The sequence below is a fragment of the Vulpes vulpes genome, chromosome 16 (assembly GCF_048418805.1).
Source record: "Vulpes vulpes isolate BD-2025 chromosome 16, VulVul3, whole genome shotgun sequence".
In the NCBI taxonomy this organism is placed as follows: Eukaryota; Metazoa; Chordata; class Mammalia; order Carnivora; family Canidae; genus Vulpes; species Vulpes vulpes.
In genome coordinates, this window is record NC_132795.1 from 90,097,644 (window position 1) to 90,116,122 (window position 18,479).

Sequence of the window (18,479 nt, forward strand, 5' to 3'; positions counted from 1 at the left end):
TCCTCCCTCATCCCAAAGGTAGGCTAACAACAAATGTCCTCAGTATAAATATCAGTGTGACTTAATGAATGAAAACCCACATATTTTCATGACTTAAATAGAAAAATCTATTTTTTCTCAATTATTTTTTAAATATTATTTATTTATTTATTAGAGACACACGGCGGCGGCGGGGGGTGGGGGGTGGGGAGCAGAGACAGAGGCAGAGGGAAAAGCATGCTCCATGCAGGGAGCCCGATGTGGGACTTGATCCTGGGTCTCCAGGATCACACCCTGGGCTGAAGGCGGCACCAAACCGCTAAGCCACCGGGGCTGGGTTGCCCCTCACACACCAATTAATGTTCTCAAGAAAATGTTCTATCATAGTATGTAAATAAATAGTTTTGAAGTTGAGACTTTAGAAAGTGTGAAAAAGCATTAAGGAATGAATTCAAAGAGAGATAACATGGAAAGGAAATCTGCATAGTAACAGGCAAATGAGAAAGCTCTTTAACAAGTCTGATCCATATTGGAGCCACAGAAGTGATGAGTTTATAGTATCTGGTGTTTTCCACCATAGCAAATTTACAATTTCAAATGTGAAACAGTAGATTAACTATTATAGTTATTATAAAAACTACTAGTAGTACTACTTCAGGATGTTAGTCTAGTTACTTGATAAAAGTACGTTTGAATATTTTTTTCCACTAATCAGCCTGAGTAAAGCATTTAATTAAGGAAAATAATGAATCGAGTCAAAGCTTACCTGAACAAGAATCATATTTAATTTCCCAATATACACCTTTTCCTTCTAAAAAAAAAAAAGTTTAGATTAGAAGTCTGAAACAGGTTTAATAAGAACATAAGCAAAGAAATCCCTTTGAGAAAAATAATTAGAGCTACTGTAAATGACTGTTGTGCATGTTTGTATGCCTGTTGTAAGTAGATTTAAGTTCAAGATTTAATATTTAAATGATTTTACATTCTCACACTAATCTTCAAAAATGGTCTTACCTCTACACAAGTTGGGTCAGATGACGTCTTGATAATGAGGCCAACAACGTATTTTTTAATTCCTATTAAAAAAAGTATTCAACACTTTTAGAGCATGCTAATAAATCTTCAGTAACAACAACAAAAACTGGGGGAGATAAAAGTAAAGTCAGATAATAAACCCCAATCCCATCAGCAATACTGACATTTTTTTTAAAGATTTATTTATTTATTCATGATACACAGAGAGAGAGAGAGAGAGAGAGAGAGAGAGGGGCAGAGACACAGGCAGAGGGAGAAGCAGGCTCCATGCAAGGAGCCCAACGCGGGACTCAATCCCTGGACTCCAGGATCATGCCTTGGGCCAAAGGCAGGCGCCAAACCGCTGAGCCACCCAGGGATCCCCAATATTGACATTTTTTAATGCCAATTGTTTTCGTGCACTACTCCTTTGAAGTTTTAATTTGTTACCTTTACCAAATATAGGTTTAACAATTACAAATTATCATCTAAGATGTTCTTTAATGCTATACTTGTTAAACATACCAAAACACAATTTAAAAAAAAAAAAATACAAGGGACTAGTATGTTGTTCATTTATTTAACACACACAAAAATTTATTTTAAAGGGTTGAAACGACAAAACCCCTGAAGATGTAATTTTGTAAGCACTATAAAGTTCATGTAAAATATTTCTATATCAAGATCAGATGTTACAACATTAACGTAATCCTGGAAATACGACTTTTAACTAGTCCTCCACTACAATATGGAAGAAGGGTTAAGGAGAAAGCTTGGTTTCTAATGTTATTTACTTAAAGAATATCTTAATAAAACCTATTCTTTACTTATTTGGGGGGGGGGGGCAAATAAAGGGAGAGAATTTTAAGCAAGCACCACACTCAGAATCAGGCTCCAGACTCAGAACAGGAATCTGAGATTCTTTCTCCTCCTCACGCACGCTCCTTTTCTCTTGTAAGTAGATAAAATCTTTAATGAGTCAAATGCTGAAACAACTGAGCCACCCAAGCACCCTGGTCCCCTAAGTTTTAAAGTTATACTGTAAACCCACATTAACATACCCGAGGAGTTTGAGAAGTAGGATCCCTAAATAAATATTACTATATAAAATAAAGATTGGTCTCACATTTGTTTAATTAGCTACCAAATGATCTATGATGATCTTCTTTCAGAGCAATCTGATTTCTGAAAATACAGCTAAGACTTTCTGGAACTATGTCCCCTAAGCCTGATCCAATAAATCTGGAACTCTGGATTCAAATTTTCATGGAGGAGGGATTTGCTAAGAAATTTACCAAGTGTGTGTGTGTGTGTGTATATATATATATTACAAATGCAATAAAATGCTGATTTGATTGTAAAACTACCTTAATCCCGAGTTAAAGTAGTAAATTTATTCCCTTTCATTTGTACTTCAAATAGGAATTATAGCAAAACTACTCATTTCCTTTCATATATTTCAAATAACTAAACATTTAAAACCATTAATTATGAAGATAATTTCTTTACTATGGAAAAACTTTATTAGTATAATAATGTCACATGAGGGCTATCAATCAATGGAAAAATGTAATGTCAAGTATCAATATTCATAGTTTAAGACACTTGAAAAACTGCTAGGTGCCAAAAATTTAACTGGTTTTTACATACCATCCAATTTTAAACTAGGTCATTTACATTTTTAACAGTTCTACTAGGCAAAAACCGCAATACTAAATGTTACAAATGAGAACCACCAATGAATGGCTAAGGAGAATGGCTAAATCTTTCAGAAGAAATAAGATACCAGTGTAGTCAAATTACTTCCCAAGATCTGACGAAAAAAACATTAATTCTGTAAACAGAAAAGCGGCAGGAACCACCAGCTAATAAACGCTAATAAATGAATAATTAAATGTACTGGTATCATTTGCACTGTGTCATGGTGGACTGAAGACATCACATGTTGTGGTATCTTGCCAAAAAAATCATGAGAAAGCAGACAAACCTAAATTGAAATACACTCAACAAAACTTACTGACCAGAACTCATCAAAAGTGTCCAAGACCTATCAAGTAAGGATTAAAAACTGTCATAGATTAGGAGACTAAAATGACCCAACTAACCAAACAGTAAAACAGAAAAGGGACATTAGACAGAAAACTTGTGAAATCTGAATTAATGTCCACAGTTAATAGTACTGACCAATGTTTGTCTTACGGCTTTGATAACTTTATTCTGCTTGTAAAGTTGTTAATATTAGAATAAGCTAAAAGGTGTGCATTCTATATTTTTGGGGCAACACTTCTAACTAAAATTATTTCAAATGAAGAGACTTTGTGAACACAAAAATCAGGTCTAGTTTTAGTAAGACAGTAAAAAGGGAAACAATTAGGAAAATCAAATGTATTTATTTTTAAGATTTTATTTATTTATTCACGAGTGGCACAGAGACAGAGGCAGACATAGGAGGGAAAAGCAGGCTCCATGCAGGGAGCCTGATATGGGACTCGATCCCAGGACTCGAGGATCACGCCCTGGGCCAAAGGCAGGTGCCAAACTGCCGAGGCACCCAAAGATCTCCGAATAAAATTTTAAAAGAAAGCTTCTATATACCTAAAATTAATATTATGACAACTATAATTTTTTTTAAAAAGCTAAATTATACCAATTATTTAGGGTAGCCCACAAAACAATCCCACATATCAAGAGTATCTAAAATATTTAACCAAAACATAATTCTAGTATGGTTTGCCCTTCTGTTCTTTACACATAAATTACTATCACTAAGGCCTCTTTAAAAAATTGAGGAAATGGCAGTTCTAAGAAAAAAAAAAACAGTAATAAGAAATCCCTCTGAAACCTTTTAACATGGGAAACATATAGCCATGAGAGATTTAGTAGTTTTCTTCTTATCTGTCATTAGGAATGAGGACAATGTCTAAAACTACTATTGCTGCCTCTAGTTGAGATATATATTTGGAGGCCTTTCTCAGCCTCAGAGAACCTGAAAATAGGATCAGAGATCCGTCAACTCTTCTGTTACCAATTAAATCAATTAAGTATCTTCTCCCTCTCTTTTCAGAGGCTTCTGAGGTTCTCCTGTAGATGGAGCAAAGGGTAAAAGATGAAAACAGGGAAAAAGTGAAATAATAAGAAAAGGAAGCTTCCCATAGACCATACAATCTTAATTTAATGTCACTCTACAATGATTGTACTTCAGTCCCTTCAGAACACTGGAACAACACCTTTTCTAATCAAGTACTACGGCACATAAAAATGTCTGTCTAGAATCTACTAGTAGTACAAAGTTTAGGTCAGTAAGTACTTTAACTTCTTTCCCAAATCCTTTCCCATGGATTACCCAAAATTTAAAAGATGAGAGCAGCTCAATTAAGAACAGTTTTACATTTTAAGAAAAAAAGAGAAAATACACAAGAGTCATGCTTATCAGGGAAGAAAAGCCAAATGTGTAGAAGCAGCAGGAAAAGCTCAGCTTTTGAGACTTAACAGTGACATTCAAATAAATTTCTTAAAACAATGTACTACCTAAAGAAGTCATTAAAACATTACAATCTGTAAAAATTAAAATTAATTTATTGGTTTCCTACTATTCTAAAAGTGTAAGTGAAGAAGCTGAAATATTTTTTCTTTTTCAGAGGGAGAGAGGATGGAGGGACAAAGGGTGAGCAAGAGAAAGAATCCTAAGCAGGCACCAGGCCCAGTGTAGTGCCCAGCATGGGGGTCCCGAGATCATGACCTGAGCCAAAATCAAGAATTTGGATACTTAACTGAGCCACCCAAGCGCCCCTAGGATATTTCTTCCAGTAGCTTTCTAAGCTCCTCTTTGGGAATCAAGAAAATTTGACACGTACATATACATAAAGATTTAAATTTTTTTTTATTTAATCAGAAACATTGCAAGTTCTTGTTGCTCAATCATCAAGCTTTTCAAAGGATTCATAAAATCATTAACATTTTTTAAAAATTTAGTTCTTATATATAATCTCTATACTGAACATGGGTGGGTGGGTGGGGGGAGTCCAAACTCAATACTAAAATCAAGACTCATATGTTCTACCAACTGAGCCAGTCAGGTGCCCCTCACTTAACTATGTTCAAAGAGAGAGTGAGTGTGTGTGAGCATGTGCGCGCACCACCAAGAGCACAGGGAGGAACAGAGGGAGGTTAAGAGAATCTCACGCAGGATCGGAGCCCAGTGCAGCTCAGTATCTCAACCCTGAGATGACTTGGAGCTGAAATCAAGAGTCCGACACTTAAGCAACTGAGCCACCTAGGCACCTCAATATCTTTTATATGTAGCCTCCTCATCCTGTTCTTCTCAATTTGAACAAAAAGTCACCTCAAAAGCTTTAATTAACCTTCAACTTATTGAAAAGTGATATAAGGGGATCCCTGGGTGGCTCAGCAGTTTGGCGCCTGCCTTTGGCCCAGGGCGCAATCCTGGAGTCCCGAGATCGAGTCCCGCGTCAGGCTCCTGGCACGGAGCCTGCTTCTCCCTCTGCTTGTGTCTCTGCCTCTCTCTCTCTCTCTCTCTCTCTCTCTCTCTCTCTCTGTCTATCATGAATACATAAATAAAATCTTAAAAAAAGTGATATAAAAAAATAAAGATGCTATTAGCTATTAAAAAAAAGCATAGAGTGTGCAGGTAGCTCAGTTGAGCATCTGACTCTTGATTTTGGCTCAGGCCACATCTGAGGGCCATGGGATGGCACCCTGCTTTGGACTCCCTGCTCAGCAGGGAGTCTGCTTGTCCTCCTTCTGCCCCTCTCCCAACTTGTGTGTACATGCTCTCTCTCAAATAAATAAACCCTTAAAGAAATTTTTTTAAACCACCCATGTACAATTTCTTTAACATACACTAGTATAAAAAAAAGTCTAACAAGTCATGGGAAGGCAGATTTTAACATGTGATTTTTCCAAATCTCAGAGCTTATGCATTTATCTTTTATAATCTATTTTCTCAAGATCAAGAAAAATGTCTTTGACAGTCCAACTAAGAGAGCAATGTCAAATAATCAACATAAACTTAGTAATTGGATAGCGTCAACTTTAGCTAGCTGAAAAGGTTTGATTAAAATAAGCCCCATCCATATAAATAAATAACAAACTCCATCCTGCCTTAGAAATTACCCATCATGTTGCCAAGTCTTTTTTAAGATTTTATTTATTTATTCATGAGAGACAGAGACAGAGAGAGAGAGAGAGAGAGAGAGAGAGAGACAGAGACAGAGAGAGAGACAGAGACAGAGACGGCAGAGGGAGAAGCAGGCTCCATGAAGGGAGCCCGATGTGGGTGGGACTTGATCCTGAATCTCCAAGATCACACCCTGGGATAAAGGTGAGGCTAAACCGTTGAGCCACCCAGGCTGTCCCATCATCTTTGCAAATTATTTTCTGGCAATAATCTTATCCCCTAGGAACACCTTCTAAAAAGTGATACTTGATGAAAGAGTAAAAGAAATGCATTACCAAACCTAATTTTCATAAAGGGTTCACAAAAATACCTTATAAATGGTTTAGTTTTTTGCGTTTTTTAAACTAGGCTCCACACCCAGCATGGAGCCCAATGAGGGGCTTAAACTGACCACTCTGAGATCAAGAGTTAGATTCTTAACTGAATGAGCCACCAAATGTTCCTCACTAAAACCCTTTAAAATGCTACACTTCCTGATGGAGCCATATTCCCATGGAAGCAAAACCCCTACATTTAAAAAAAGGATTTTATTTATTTGGGGCACAGGGAGGAATATTGGGAGAGGAACATGTACACTGCATGTTGAGCACACAGCCCAAAGCCCCACGCGGGCTAGATCCTGCAACTCTGAAATCATGACCAGAGGTGAATGGAGTCTGACACATAACTGACTGAGCCACACCCAGGTATCCCAGAAGCCCTATTTTTCAATATTTTAATCATAAGGTTGTACCCTTACCATCCTATCTGGTCAGTGAGATTGCCATGTAGTAGTAACTGGAAACAAATACCAGATTCTACCTACTAAAAAAATTGCATCCTGAGACAGATTATAAAATACATTAAATAAAAAAAGTTGCACATTCTATTCTGATTCCTCTTTCAGAGTGGCTGATTTTCATGCACTAGAGAAAATGCAACGTCAAGTAAAACTACAGACAAAACTGAGTTCATTCCAGTTCCAACCTTTGTGCAATACTTAAGTATCCAAATCTACTTTAAGTTTTTAAAATTTATTCATAGTTAGGGATCTCTGCATCCAATGTGGGGCTCAAACCCACAACCCTGAGATCATGCTCTTCCAAATGACCCAGCCAGGTACCCTTATTATTTTTCTGAAGTAAAATCTACTTACAACGCAGGCCTCAAAAACAAATCTCAGATTAAGAGTTATTTGTTCTACTGACTGAGTCATGGGCCCACCCAATTCAACTTTAAATATTTAACACTCTTAAGCTCTAACAATGCAAATTTGGTACATTCTTCCATCAAAGCCATTCTGAATGACAGTAAGGTTCTTTTCTCCTGCCAAATGTTTATTGCAAAAAATCTATCCATTTAAAACACCAACACTGGGATCCCTGGGTGGTGCAGCAGTTTGGCGCCTGCCTTTGGCCCAGGGCACGATCCTGGAGACCCGGGATCAAATCCCACATCAGGCTCCCAGTGCATGGAGCCTGCTTCTCCCTCTGCCTATGTCTCTGCCTCTCTCTCTCTCTCTCTCTCTCTCTCTCGCTCTCGCTCTCTGTGACTATCATAAAAAAAAAAAACAAAAAACACCAACACTAAGACACCTGGGTGGCTCGGCGGCTGAGCCTTTGGCTCAGGTCATGATCCTGGAGTTTCGGGATCAAGTCCCACATCGGGGTCCCCATGGGGAGCCTGTTTCTTCCTCTGCCTCTGTGTCTCTCATGAATAAATAAAATCTTTAAAAAATAAAAATAAAATAAAACATCAATACTGATCAACAGAAAGGTAGGCACTATAATATACCTATTTACTTTACACTTTCTTGTCCAGATGAATCCAGAGTATGGTTCCTACTCCTTACTTAATGAAATATTTCAGAACAGCAAAATGAGAGACAAACAGCTAAAATCAACTAAGGAGCAGGAATTCTTAACATAGAGCTTACACAAATAAGCTAGAACCAAATTGTAATTTATCACCTACATGGTTACTGATTTTAAGAGGAATAAGCCATCATCACTCTTATGGCCTCAAATACCAAACAAGTGTAAAAGATACACAGGAATTAAAATTTTCTTAAGTTTATAGCATCATTGTAATAGGCAAAAGGTGGAAACTCAAATGTCCACCTACAGATAAATCGGTAAGCAAACCATGGTAGACAATGGAATACTCAGCCATTTACAAAATGAAATTCAGATGCTACTGAAGGCTACAACATGGATGAACCTTGGAAACATATGCTAAGTGATATTAACTGGACACAAAAACAATACTGTTAAGACTGCACATCCATGAGTTACTTAGAACAGGCAAATTCACAGAGATAGAACGTGTTTAATAGTGGTTAACAGAGACTGGGGAGACAGTATAATGGGAGAGTTAATGTTTTATGGGTACTATTTCAATTTGGGATAATGAAAAAATTTTGGAGATAGTGATAATGGTTGTACAATACTGTGAATGTATTTGACAATAAACTATACACTTAAAATGGCAAATACTGTCATGTATATTTCATCACTAAAGAACTTTTATTAAAGATTCAATAATTACAGTTGACCCTTGAATAACAGGTTTTAATAGCACAGATCCACTTATTTGGTACATTCTTCCATCAAAGCCATTCTGAATGACAGTAAGGTTCTTTTCTCCTGCCAAATGTTTATTGCAAAATCTATCCATTTAAAACACCAACACTGATCAACAGAAAGATAGACACTAAAATATACCTATCTAAGATATATCTTACTACACTACTGCTTCTCTCTCTCTGCCTGTGTCTCTGCCCCCCACCCCCGCCGTCTCTCATGAATGGATAAAGTCTTAAAAAAAAAAAAAAAAAGAATATAAAACACATATAACATACATAATATGTGTTCATCACCTGTTTTGTTTTTGTTTTTGTTTTTTTTTAAGATTCTATTTATTTATTCATAAGAAATAGAGAGGCAGAGACACAGGCACAGGGAGAAGCAGGCTCCATGCAGGGAGCCCCATGTGGGACTCAATCCCGGGTCTCCAAGATCACACCCTGGGCTAAAGGCAGGTGCCAAACCACTGTACCACCTGGCGTCCCTTCATCAACTGTTATAGGTGAGGCTTCCAGTCAACAGTAGACTATCAGTGATTAAATACTGGGGAAGTCAAAAGTTTTACATGGATTTGTGATTGCCAGGGGGTTAGTTCCCCTAACCCCTTATACATTGCTTATAGGTCAACTGTGCTGCTAGTGAGAATGTAAAATGATACAATCATTTTGGAAAGTAGTTTGGCAGTTAAACACACATGTCCTGCATGATCCAGCCATTCTACTCCAGCTAATCCAATGAATGACAGAATGATTGGGAAGGAGGAAGGGTAAAAGAAAAGGCAAAGGCAATCACAAAGGTGAATAACTCGATTACAGTCGTGGTATCATGGGTACATGTTTAAGTGAAAACTCATCAAATTGTACAGTTATACACCTTCCAGCTTCTGGCAACCCTTTCTTTCCTTTTGTTCCCCCAGCCCTAAGGTTAGTATCTGCCTCCTGCATTTACTAACATCAATGGCCTTCTCTTGGCCTTATCAAACCCGTCAATTCCTTGCATTAAATCCCTTTGAAAAAACAAAAATACCATGCCAAATCCTTCATGGTGAATATCAGGGACACAAAAACATAGATATTAAGGACCCCAGTTAGGAAGCTACAGCAGAAATTTCAAGGTGATTTGAGAGGAGTACATGGTTATTTGGGGAAATGAAGATATTTCTGTGGAAAGTGACAGGCAACATGAATTCTGTGTTTATTCATACTTAGCACTCAGAAGTGCACAAGGCTTTATATACACTATCTCTTCTATCACATCCCAGTAAGGTTGCAAGGCAGTCAAGATTCAGAGAATTAAAAGTATCTTATACAACATCACACTAATAAAACACTGAGTAAAACCTTACGGGTAATCAATTTTTGGTTTACCAATGTTCCAAATGAAAACAGAGAACATGCATAACTCAAACTTTAACTGCCCAACTACCTTTAAGCACCCAAACTTTCATAATGTTCAATTATGACTTATTACTTTGGACTGTTCATAAATTCACCATTCCTCTTCTCAATATCAGCAAGTTCTCATCTGTCTCATGAAATGAAATGAACCATTAGCGATACATCTTAACAGATTAAATCATGATCCTTTGGTTTAAAAAACAAAACAAAGGCTACATTTATACAAATAAATTTTTTTCCAGGGACGATCAAAGGGGCTGCCTCCTTCTTTATCATTTGAATTTTCTACCTGAAGTTCAAAAATTATTTTTAAAGAGGGAGAGGGACTAGCTAGATAATGAAGGCTGATGTGCAGCCAAGACAGAATCAACATCACTGACAGTCCTAGTGTACACCTATAATCACTTCGGTGACTAACAACCAGTCCCTATTTGGAAATTATTCTATTCCAAGTATTAAAATTTCCCCTTCAACATAGATCAATGGAACAGAACAGAGAGCCCAGAAATAAACCCATGCTTATTTGGTCAAAATTTTTTTAAAAGATTTTATTTATTTATTCATAAACACAGAGAGAGGGGCAGAGACACAGACAGAGGGAGAAGCAGGCTCCATGCAGGGAGCCCGACGTGGGACTCGATCCCGGGTCTCCAGGATCACACCCCAGGCTGCAGGCGGCACCAAACCGCTGTGCCACGGGGGCTGCCCTTATTTGGTCAATTTATCTATGACAAAAGTAGCAAGAATATACAATGGGGAAACACACAATCTCCTCAATGAATGGTGCTGGGAAATCTGGGCAGCTATATCCAGAAGAATGAAATTGGACCACTTTATTACAATACACAAATATAAATTCAAGATAGATCGAAAACCTAACCATAAGACTTGAACCTGTTTAAACTCCTAGAAAACACAGGCAACTATTCTCTTGAACTTTGACATTAACGTTTTTTAGATATGTCTCCTCAGGCAAATGAAACAAAAGCAAAAACTATTGGGACTACATCAAAATAAAAGGCTTTTTGCACACCAAGGAAAACATCAACAAAACAAGATAACCTATTGAATGGCAAAAGATATTTGCAATGATATATCCAATAACGGATATCAAAAAAACCCATAAAAAATTTATACAACTCAACATCAAAAAATAAAACCCAAAGAATCTGATTAAAAATGGGCAGAGGACTTGAATAGACATTTTCCAAAGAAGACAAATAGCAAACAGACACATGAAAAGAAACTCAACATCACTAACCATCAGGGAAATGCAAACCAAAACCACAATGAGATCATCTTACATCTGTCAGAATGGACAAGAACTAAGCAGTGTTGGCAAGGATACGGAGAAAAAGGAATCCTCCTGCACCCCTGATGGGAAGGTAAACTGGTGCAGCCACTGTAGAAAAGTGTGGAGATTCCTCAAAAAATTATAAATCCCATATGATCCCATTATTCCACCATTGGGTATTTACTCAAAATGAAAACACGATTCACAAAGATCTATGTACCCCTATTGTTTACTGTAGCATTATTTACAATAGCCAAGATACGGAAGCAACCTAAAGTGTCCATCGACAGGTGAATGGAAAAAAAAATGTGGGGACACATACACACAATAGTACAAAAAGAATGAGTTCTTGAAGATAAAATGCTAAGTGAATAAAGTGAGACAGTAAAAAGACAACATACCATTTTACTTATATGTGGCATCTAAAAACTAAAAAAAAAAAAAAAAAAAAAGCAGAAATAGACCCAGAAATACAGAGAAAACTAGATATTTTATGTAAACATAATTTACATATATGCACAAGCAAAAGTATTAGGGAACTTATTAGGCCCTTGAAGTAGAGGAATGAAGTAAATTGGGGAACACTAACAGCAATGATTCATGGAGTAATTATATACCAAGCATAAGAATGCATTCAGCAGGGGCACCTGGGTGGCTCAGTTAGTTGGGCATCTGCCTTTGGGTCAGGTCATGATTCCAGGGTGCTGGGATCCAGCCCGGCACCGGACTCTTTCCTTGGCAGGAGCCTGCCTCTTCCTCTCCCTCTGCCCTCCCCCTACCCCACTCTGCTTGTGCTTGCTCTCTCAAATAAATAACTGAATAAAATCTTAAAAGAGGGGGGATATGTAATCAACATTCTTGGATCCCTGACATCATTAAGCTTATTTATTTGGGGGTAGGGGAATGACAGACACGTGTGTAAAACGCTATGGTGAGGAGGAGGGAAAACATCAAATGTAAATACTTTCCTAGCCTAAAGCAAAATAATAAAAACCAGAGAAATTTAGTCAATTTTATGTTACATAAATCTAAATTTGTTAGACGTTAGATTACGAGACTCTATCTCCCTTTTTTAAAAATTAAAATCTAACTTTATCTTTTAAAAGATCTAATTTATTAATTCATGAGAGACACGAATAAAGAGAGGCAGAGACACAGGCAGAGGGAGAAGCAGGCTCCCCGCGGAGAGCCCGACATGGGACTCCATCCCGGGGCTCCAGGATCAAGCCCTGGGCTGAAGGCGGCGCTAAATGGCGCTAAACCGCTGAGCTATCCAAGCGTCCCTAATTTAATGTTTCTGAAACACTTTTACTTGGCTAATTTTTATCTGTTGTGTATTCTGCCTTTTGAAATTTCATTCGTGATCCACCGGAACAGGATACACTAAGAGAAATAAACATCTATCTCAGTCTAGAATTGTCAGGGATTTTCCTGGCAGAATGCCTTAGACTAAAGGGAAAACTGCTAATGCCATTATAAGCAAGAAAAAAAAGAAAAAGAAAAAGAAAAAGAGGGATCCCTGTGTGGCGCAACGGTTTGGCGCCTGCCTTTGGCCCAGGGCGTGATCCTGGAGACCCGGGATCAAATCCCACATCGGGCTCCCGGTGCATGGAGCCTGCTTCTCCCTCTGCCTGTGTCTCTGCGCCTCTCTCTCTCTGTGACTATCATAAATAAATAAAAATAAAAAAAAAAAAAAAAAAGAAAAAGAAAAAGGAAAGGAGAAAATCTAACATATACTTATGGACAAGAACCTGAAGGTAGATTAAAAGAACGCTAGATTGGAAAAGATTTAAGTTATTTATCTTAAATAACTTAAGATATTGGTCAAACCTATTCTACCTTTAAAATACATCTAGCACTCCCATTTGCATAAAGGAGTTCATTTCAAGGGCCCAACGTGATCATTATTCCCTTCTTTTAACAAGAGTAGCACTCACTATATATACCTAATTTAACCTTTTTTCTCCATACGTGTATTATTTCCCACTTTGATATAGGGATATATTTACACTCTTAATTCCTACTACCGCTTTCTACAAAGCAGATACACAATGTATGTACCAAGCAAATAAATATATATGCTAAGGAAGTTGGACAAGGAATAGTTAAACGGAGACAACAGTTCTGAGTTACAGACCAAAAAACTATATACACTATTTTTGTGGGTTGTACAAATTTACTCCCAATACCTTAAAGAGGAAGGAAAAGTAACATGCAGAAATGTGAGTGTATTTTGTGAGATACAAAATCTTAAGATTTAGAGAAGCCCCTCAGGATTGACAATGTTGAAAATGATTACAAATTAATACAGCACTGTATTTTTTACCTTAAAAATACAAATTACTAATACATCGTGCAAGGCTATGGTTGTCTAAATCTAGAGTTCACAAACATTCTCTGGGAGACATTTTACATGTTCTTCCTTTTCAAAAAGATTTTATTTGACAGAGAGCGAGAGAATATACGCACAGTGAGGGGGGAGGAGCATAGGGAGAGGGACAAGAAGACCCTGAGGATCATGACCTCAGCCGGCCGGTATCAAGAACTGGACGCTTAACCAACTGAGCCACCCTGGTGCCCCTTACATGCTCCTCTAATAAGCCTGTGACAGATCCTAGAAGTTATACCACACTTCTTCCTCCATATAATGATCTCACTGACAATAGTAACCATTATATGAGCAGTAAAGTAACTCAGGTACTTTTGGAAAGTTTATACCACACTTAATCTTACTACTAGTCTTGAGGACAAACACCTGTGAAAAGGTGACTCTGATAAATCTTTTTATAGATACAGGTGTTTGAGCAACACAGACTTTAACTGGACAGATCCACTCATCTTGCATTAAAATATATATACAGTATTGTAAATGTATATTCTCTTCAATTTTCTCAATAACATCCTTTTCTCCAGAAATGTTATGTTACATAAGGATATAGTATGTAATACATAGCATATACAAAACAAGTGCTCATCAACGGTCAATAGTGAGGCTTCCAGTCAACAGCAGGTTCTTAGTTCTATTTTGGGGAGTCGGAAGTTATATATGGATTTCCAACTGCACGGGAGTGGTGGTGGTAGTGGTACCCCGACCCCTATGCTGTTCAGGGGCCAACTGTACTGTTTGCAGAGAAAGAAGTGTCTCACTAACACAGAACAGGAACACAGGCGTGAAACAGAACTCTTTTTTAAGTCAGGCAGAATAACCACCACCACTCTCCAGTTTTTTCAAACATGATACATTTTTCAAAAGTCTTATGTACCCTGGAGTATGTGTACATTTGATACTTATGCATAAATATGAAAGCTACTATGTCTTTAGGATAAAAACCAATACATACAACTCCCATTTGTGTAGAAAGCTAAAAATGTCAAATCCTCAGGGAGACCGTTAGTAACAAACAGAACCCATAACTTTGATAAGCCAGTATGATTTTAAACATTTTTAAAGCCGGAAAAAATGTTGCAGGGCCATCTAGTACAATCGTTATGTGAGAAGAGGCAGGGGTCTAGGTGTTTAGAAACAAGAGACTTAACCAACAGCAGCTGAGGAACAAGAGCCGCACCTAAGATCCCTAAAGAGCAATGGCAAAATAAGGAGGATCTATTTGGGCCACACAGCCAAACTGTACTCATTACCTTAAGAGGTCACACAACATCATCTAGAACGTTTCAACCCAAAATCAAACATTTAAATAGGAACCTTTTTTGGAGGCACTACTTCCCCCTGTACTGTCATTCTTATTCTATGGTTTATGGTACAGGAAGGATATTGCCATTAAAAACTGTCTTATTCACCTCTAAACATGCTAAAAAGATACCAACTTTCTAGATAAAGACTAGCTGAGTAAATCCAGGTCACTTTCCCACCATAAAGATGACATGAGAAAGCAAGTGAAAGACATAATGAAGACCAACAGTCAAATAAAGGAGACCTATTTTAATACAAACTTAAAAGGAAAACAAAAACGGCTACCCATAGTAACATGTAAGACCAGGCTTATGTTTATGTATTTTTCAGAGATTAAACAAACAAGTGATATAAAGTAGGTGATAGAGATAGAATGTGAAAACAGTAAGTAACTGCATCAATATACTCCAAGACACTATGCTTGTTCTAAGTTTCTTAAACTAGTTGAGATAGTTAAAGAGTAAAAGTTAATTATGACAACAGGCACCAGCACATCTTCATTTTCTTTTCTTCCCCTGATCTAAAAGTTGGTTTCTTCTAAAGTAGCCCCAGAATTTCCAAAGGTAAAGCTTTGTGATTTTTTTTGTTTTTAAGCAGGCTCCTTGCCCTATGCGCCCCAACTCAGGGCTGGAACTCACAACCCTGAGATCAAGACCTAAGTGGAGATCAAGAGTCGGACGCTTAACAGACTGATCCACCCAGGAGCCCCAAGTTTTGTGATTTTTAAAACCTTGTTTTTCCTTTGCTCTGTTAAATTTATGTACTATTTAATGTGCTACCATACTTATCACTCATCGATTACTGTTTGGCAAACTTAAAACCACAGTAAGAATATATAACAAAATTTCATCCACTTTAGTCATAGTCCTAATTGATACTGTTTCACCACAGCTTTTATTGTGAACAGTTTGACCAATTTGGTCTCCTCTCTCTCCCAAAGAACAACCTTTTGCCTCCCCTGCCCCAAATATAAATAGAACCTGCCCTGCCACATGACAAAGGCTCTAAAAGCAGTAATTTCCATCAGAGCATAATAAATTATTAAAGATTTAACACCCCCACCCAATATTCAACTATAATAAAAATGTCAAAATAGTAAAATTCTGAATTTACAATTATTTAAAACATTTTCCTACCTTCACACTGGTTCCTTGGAAGAATCTTCCACCTTGTTTTTATCACATTTTCCAAAATTTGTAGTCCATAATACTGAAAATGGGAGAATAGAAACATGTGAATATATTGCTATAATACTGGCAACTTTTAGGATTCACAAATGGACAGACATTCACACATTTACATCTAAAGTTTCAAAAACATTATGCTACCAAGTTTAATTACATATATTAAACAAGGATCTATTCACCCATATACTGAGTTTTCATGCATTTTCCTCATTTTATTGTTTACTACTCTATTTAACGTCCTGCTGTTTATACATGCTCACACCAGGAGGAAGAACCAAATAAAAAGCCCTTTAAGCAGCCAAATGGGCTTATCTGTAGAAGGAAAAGTAGCAGCCAAATATGAATTCACAGCATAAATGACTGCTCATAGGCTCACGTACTTTAACACGACCAGGCTCCTAAGAATTTAGCAGCTTGGATGCTCTCAAGCTTCCTACCATCCTCTAGGAGTTGTAAGCTCTTGGCCAAGTATTAAAGTATTGTCACAGATACTTTCTATAGAAAGTGTTTACAAACATCACTGGTGTGTTACTTAAGGAGCAGCAAGACAGCCCACGGGTTTAATTTTAAATTTTAATCCCACCCTTACATTTGCTATTTCTACTAATTTAAAGATAAACTTTTGTGCACAGTCAAAAATAATATACAAACGCATGTTGCAATCTGTATTTACCTTTCAGGTATTCCTTCCTAAATATAAAAGTCGTAACTAAAAATATGAGAAAGTTAATAAATACAGATACCACTTTCAAGCCATTTTGTCCCTCCTGCTGATTACTCACTCTAAATAGTCAACAACGTTCACAATAATTTATAATGCTATAGGAGTTACTACCCAAAATTATTACTATGACCAATTAGTGTGGATAGACAGGAGGAAGAAAAGGGACAAAATTGTTGTGGTATGTTTCAATTGATTGAATTAGGGAAGAATGAGCTATAATACCTGAAAGGTAAACTCATTCATATATATACACAGAACCTCAGATTGCAAGTTTTGGCTGAGAATAAGAGTTCATCTTTAAAATGGTTAGTCATCACACAATAAAATAGGAGCATTAGTATTTCAACCAAAGGGATCATGTGAATGCTCATTTTATCCAAAGCACAATATAGACTGTCCCGAACTACATTGTGCTCAAATAGTAAACATTTTTGCTGTTTTCTTTCAACATTTTATACTTAAAAAAATTTTTGCCATTTCCACTAAAATCCTACATTTGCAGAATGTTCCTTATAAAGACTTCCAAAATAAAAACAAAGCCAAAGCAAAATTCTGAAATTACAAATTTCATACCATTAAAGGGTTTCATAATCAGCAGTAAATACTGAAACTTTCTAACCTGTTCGTTTACAACCCCTTTATAAGTCTAAGTCTCAGAAAAATAGAATAGGCAAAAAAAGGTTTCTTGATTAACTGAAATTTTAAATTAACTTCTGAGAACACACTACTCTAAAAACTTTCTTAAGTTTTATAGACATGAAATGACACTAGTTTTACTGAGTCAAAACAATACACTTCTTACTACATGGAATATATATCCTCATTAATTCTCCACCAATTAAAAGATCTTTAAAAAACTAAAAATCCACCATAAATATACCACTTCAAGAACCAAGAGCCTCAATGATAACTTCACCCTATTTAGCCAGTGTTTTTCAGCTTACACTACTACCCTGCTTCCTTTATGTTTGATACTTTGTTACCTAAATTACCTATTTACTAACCTTTAGTCCTTTCTCCAACTGTAAAAAGGTATCATAAGCTTGCTGAAGATACAATTCGTATTTTCCTTTCTGCCAAACCAGCTAAGGCAGTAAACCCAATAAAAGCTTTCCATTAAAAAAAAAAAACAAACAAACAAAAAAAAAACTTTCCATAAGTCAAAGGAATACAAAGATCACCTTCATAATACCCTAAACCGCAACCTAACACAACCTCACCTAGGTATTAAGACTCTACATATGAAGAGAATTCACATTTTTTCAAAGAGTATTTTGTTTAAAAAAAAAAATCTTAAGGTGCTAGCTAAATCTGAGGACCAATGATAAATGTCTACTCTGGAAATATCCACAAATAATCCAAACACCACTATAAAGAATGAATTACATTTCTGCTTTACATCTCAGGACTTGAGAAATCCACTGCTGAGTTA

General features: G+C 36.8%; 1 protein-coding gene across 8 annotated transcripts in view; it reads right to left on the minus strand.

The window, feature by feature from the left end:
• Nucleotides 1-18,479, minus strand: part of XPO1 (exportin 1) — a 47,109-nt gene that overhangs the window by 17,641 nt on the left and 10,989 nt on the right. For all 8 annotated transcript variants that reach the window (XM_072742084.1, XM_072742080.1, XM_072742081.1 and 5 more), the window contains 3 exons: nucleotides 16,273-16,345; nucleotides 994-1,055; nucleotides 746-790 (listed from right to left, as the gene is read on the minus strand). In XM_072742084.1, coding sequence (XP_072598185.1) covers nucleotides 746-790; nucleotides 994-1,055; nucleotides 16,273-16,345 — 180 coding nt within the window. The remainder of the gene's footprint in view (nucleotides 1-745; nucleotides 791-993; nucleotides 1,056-16,272; nucleotides 16,346-18,479) is intronic.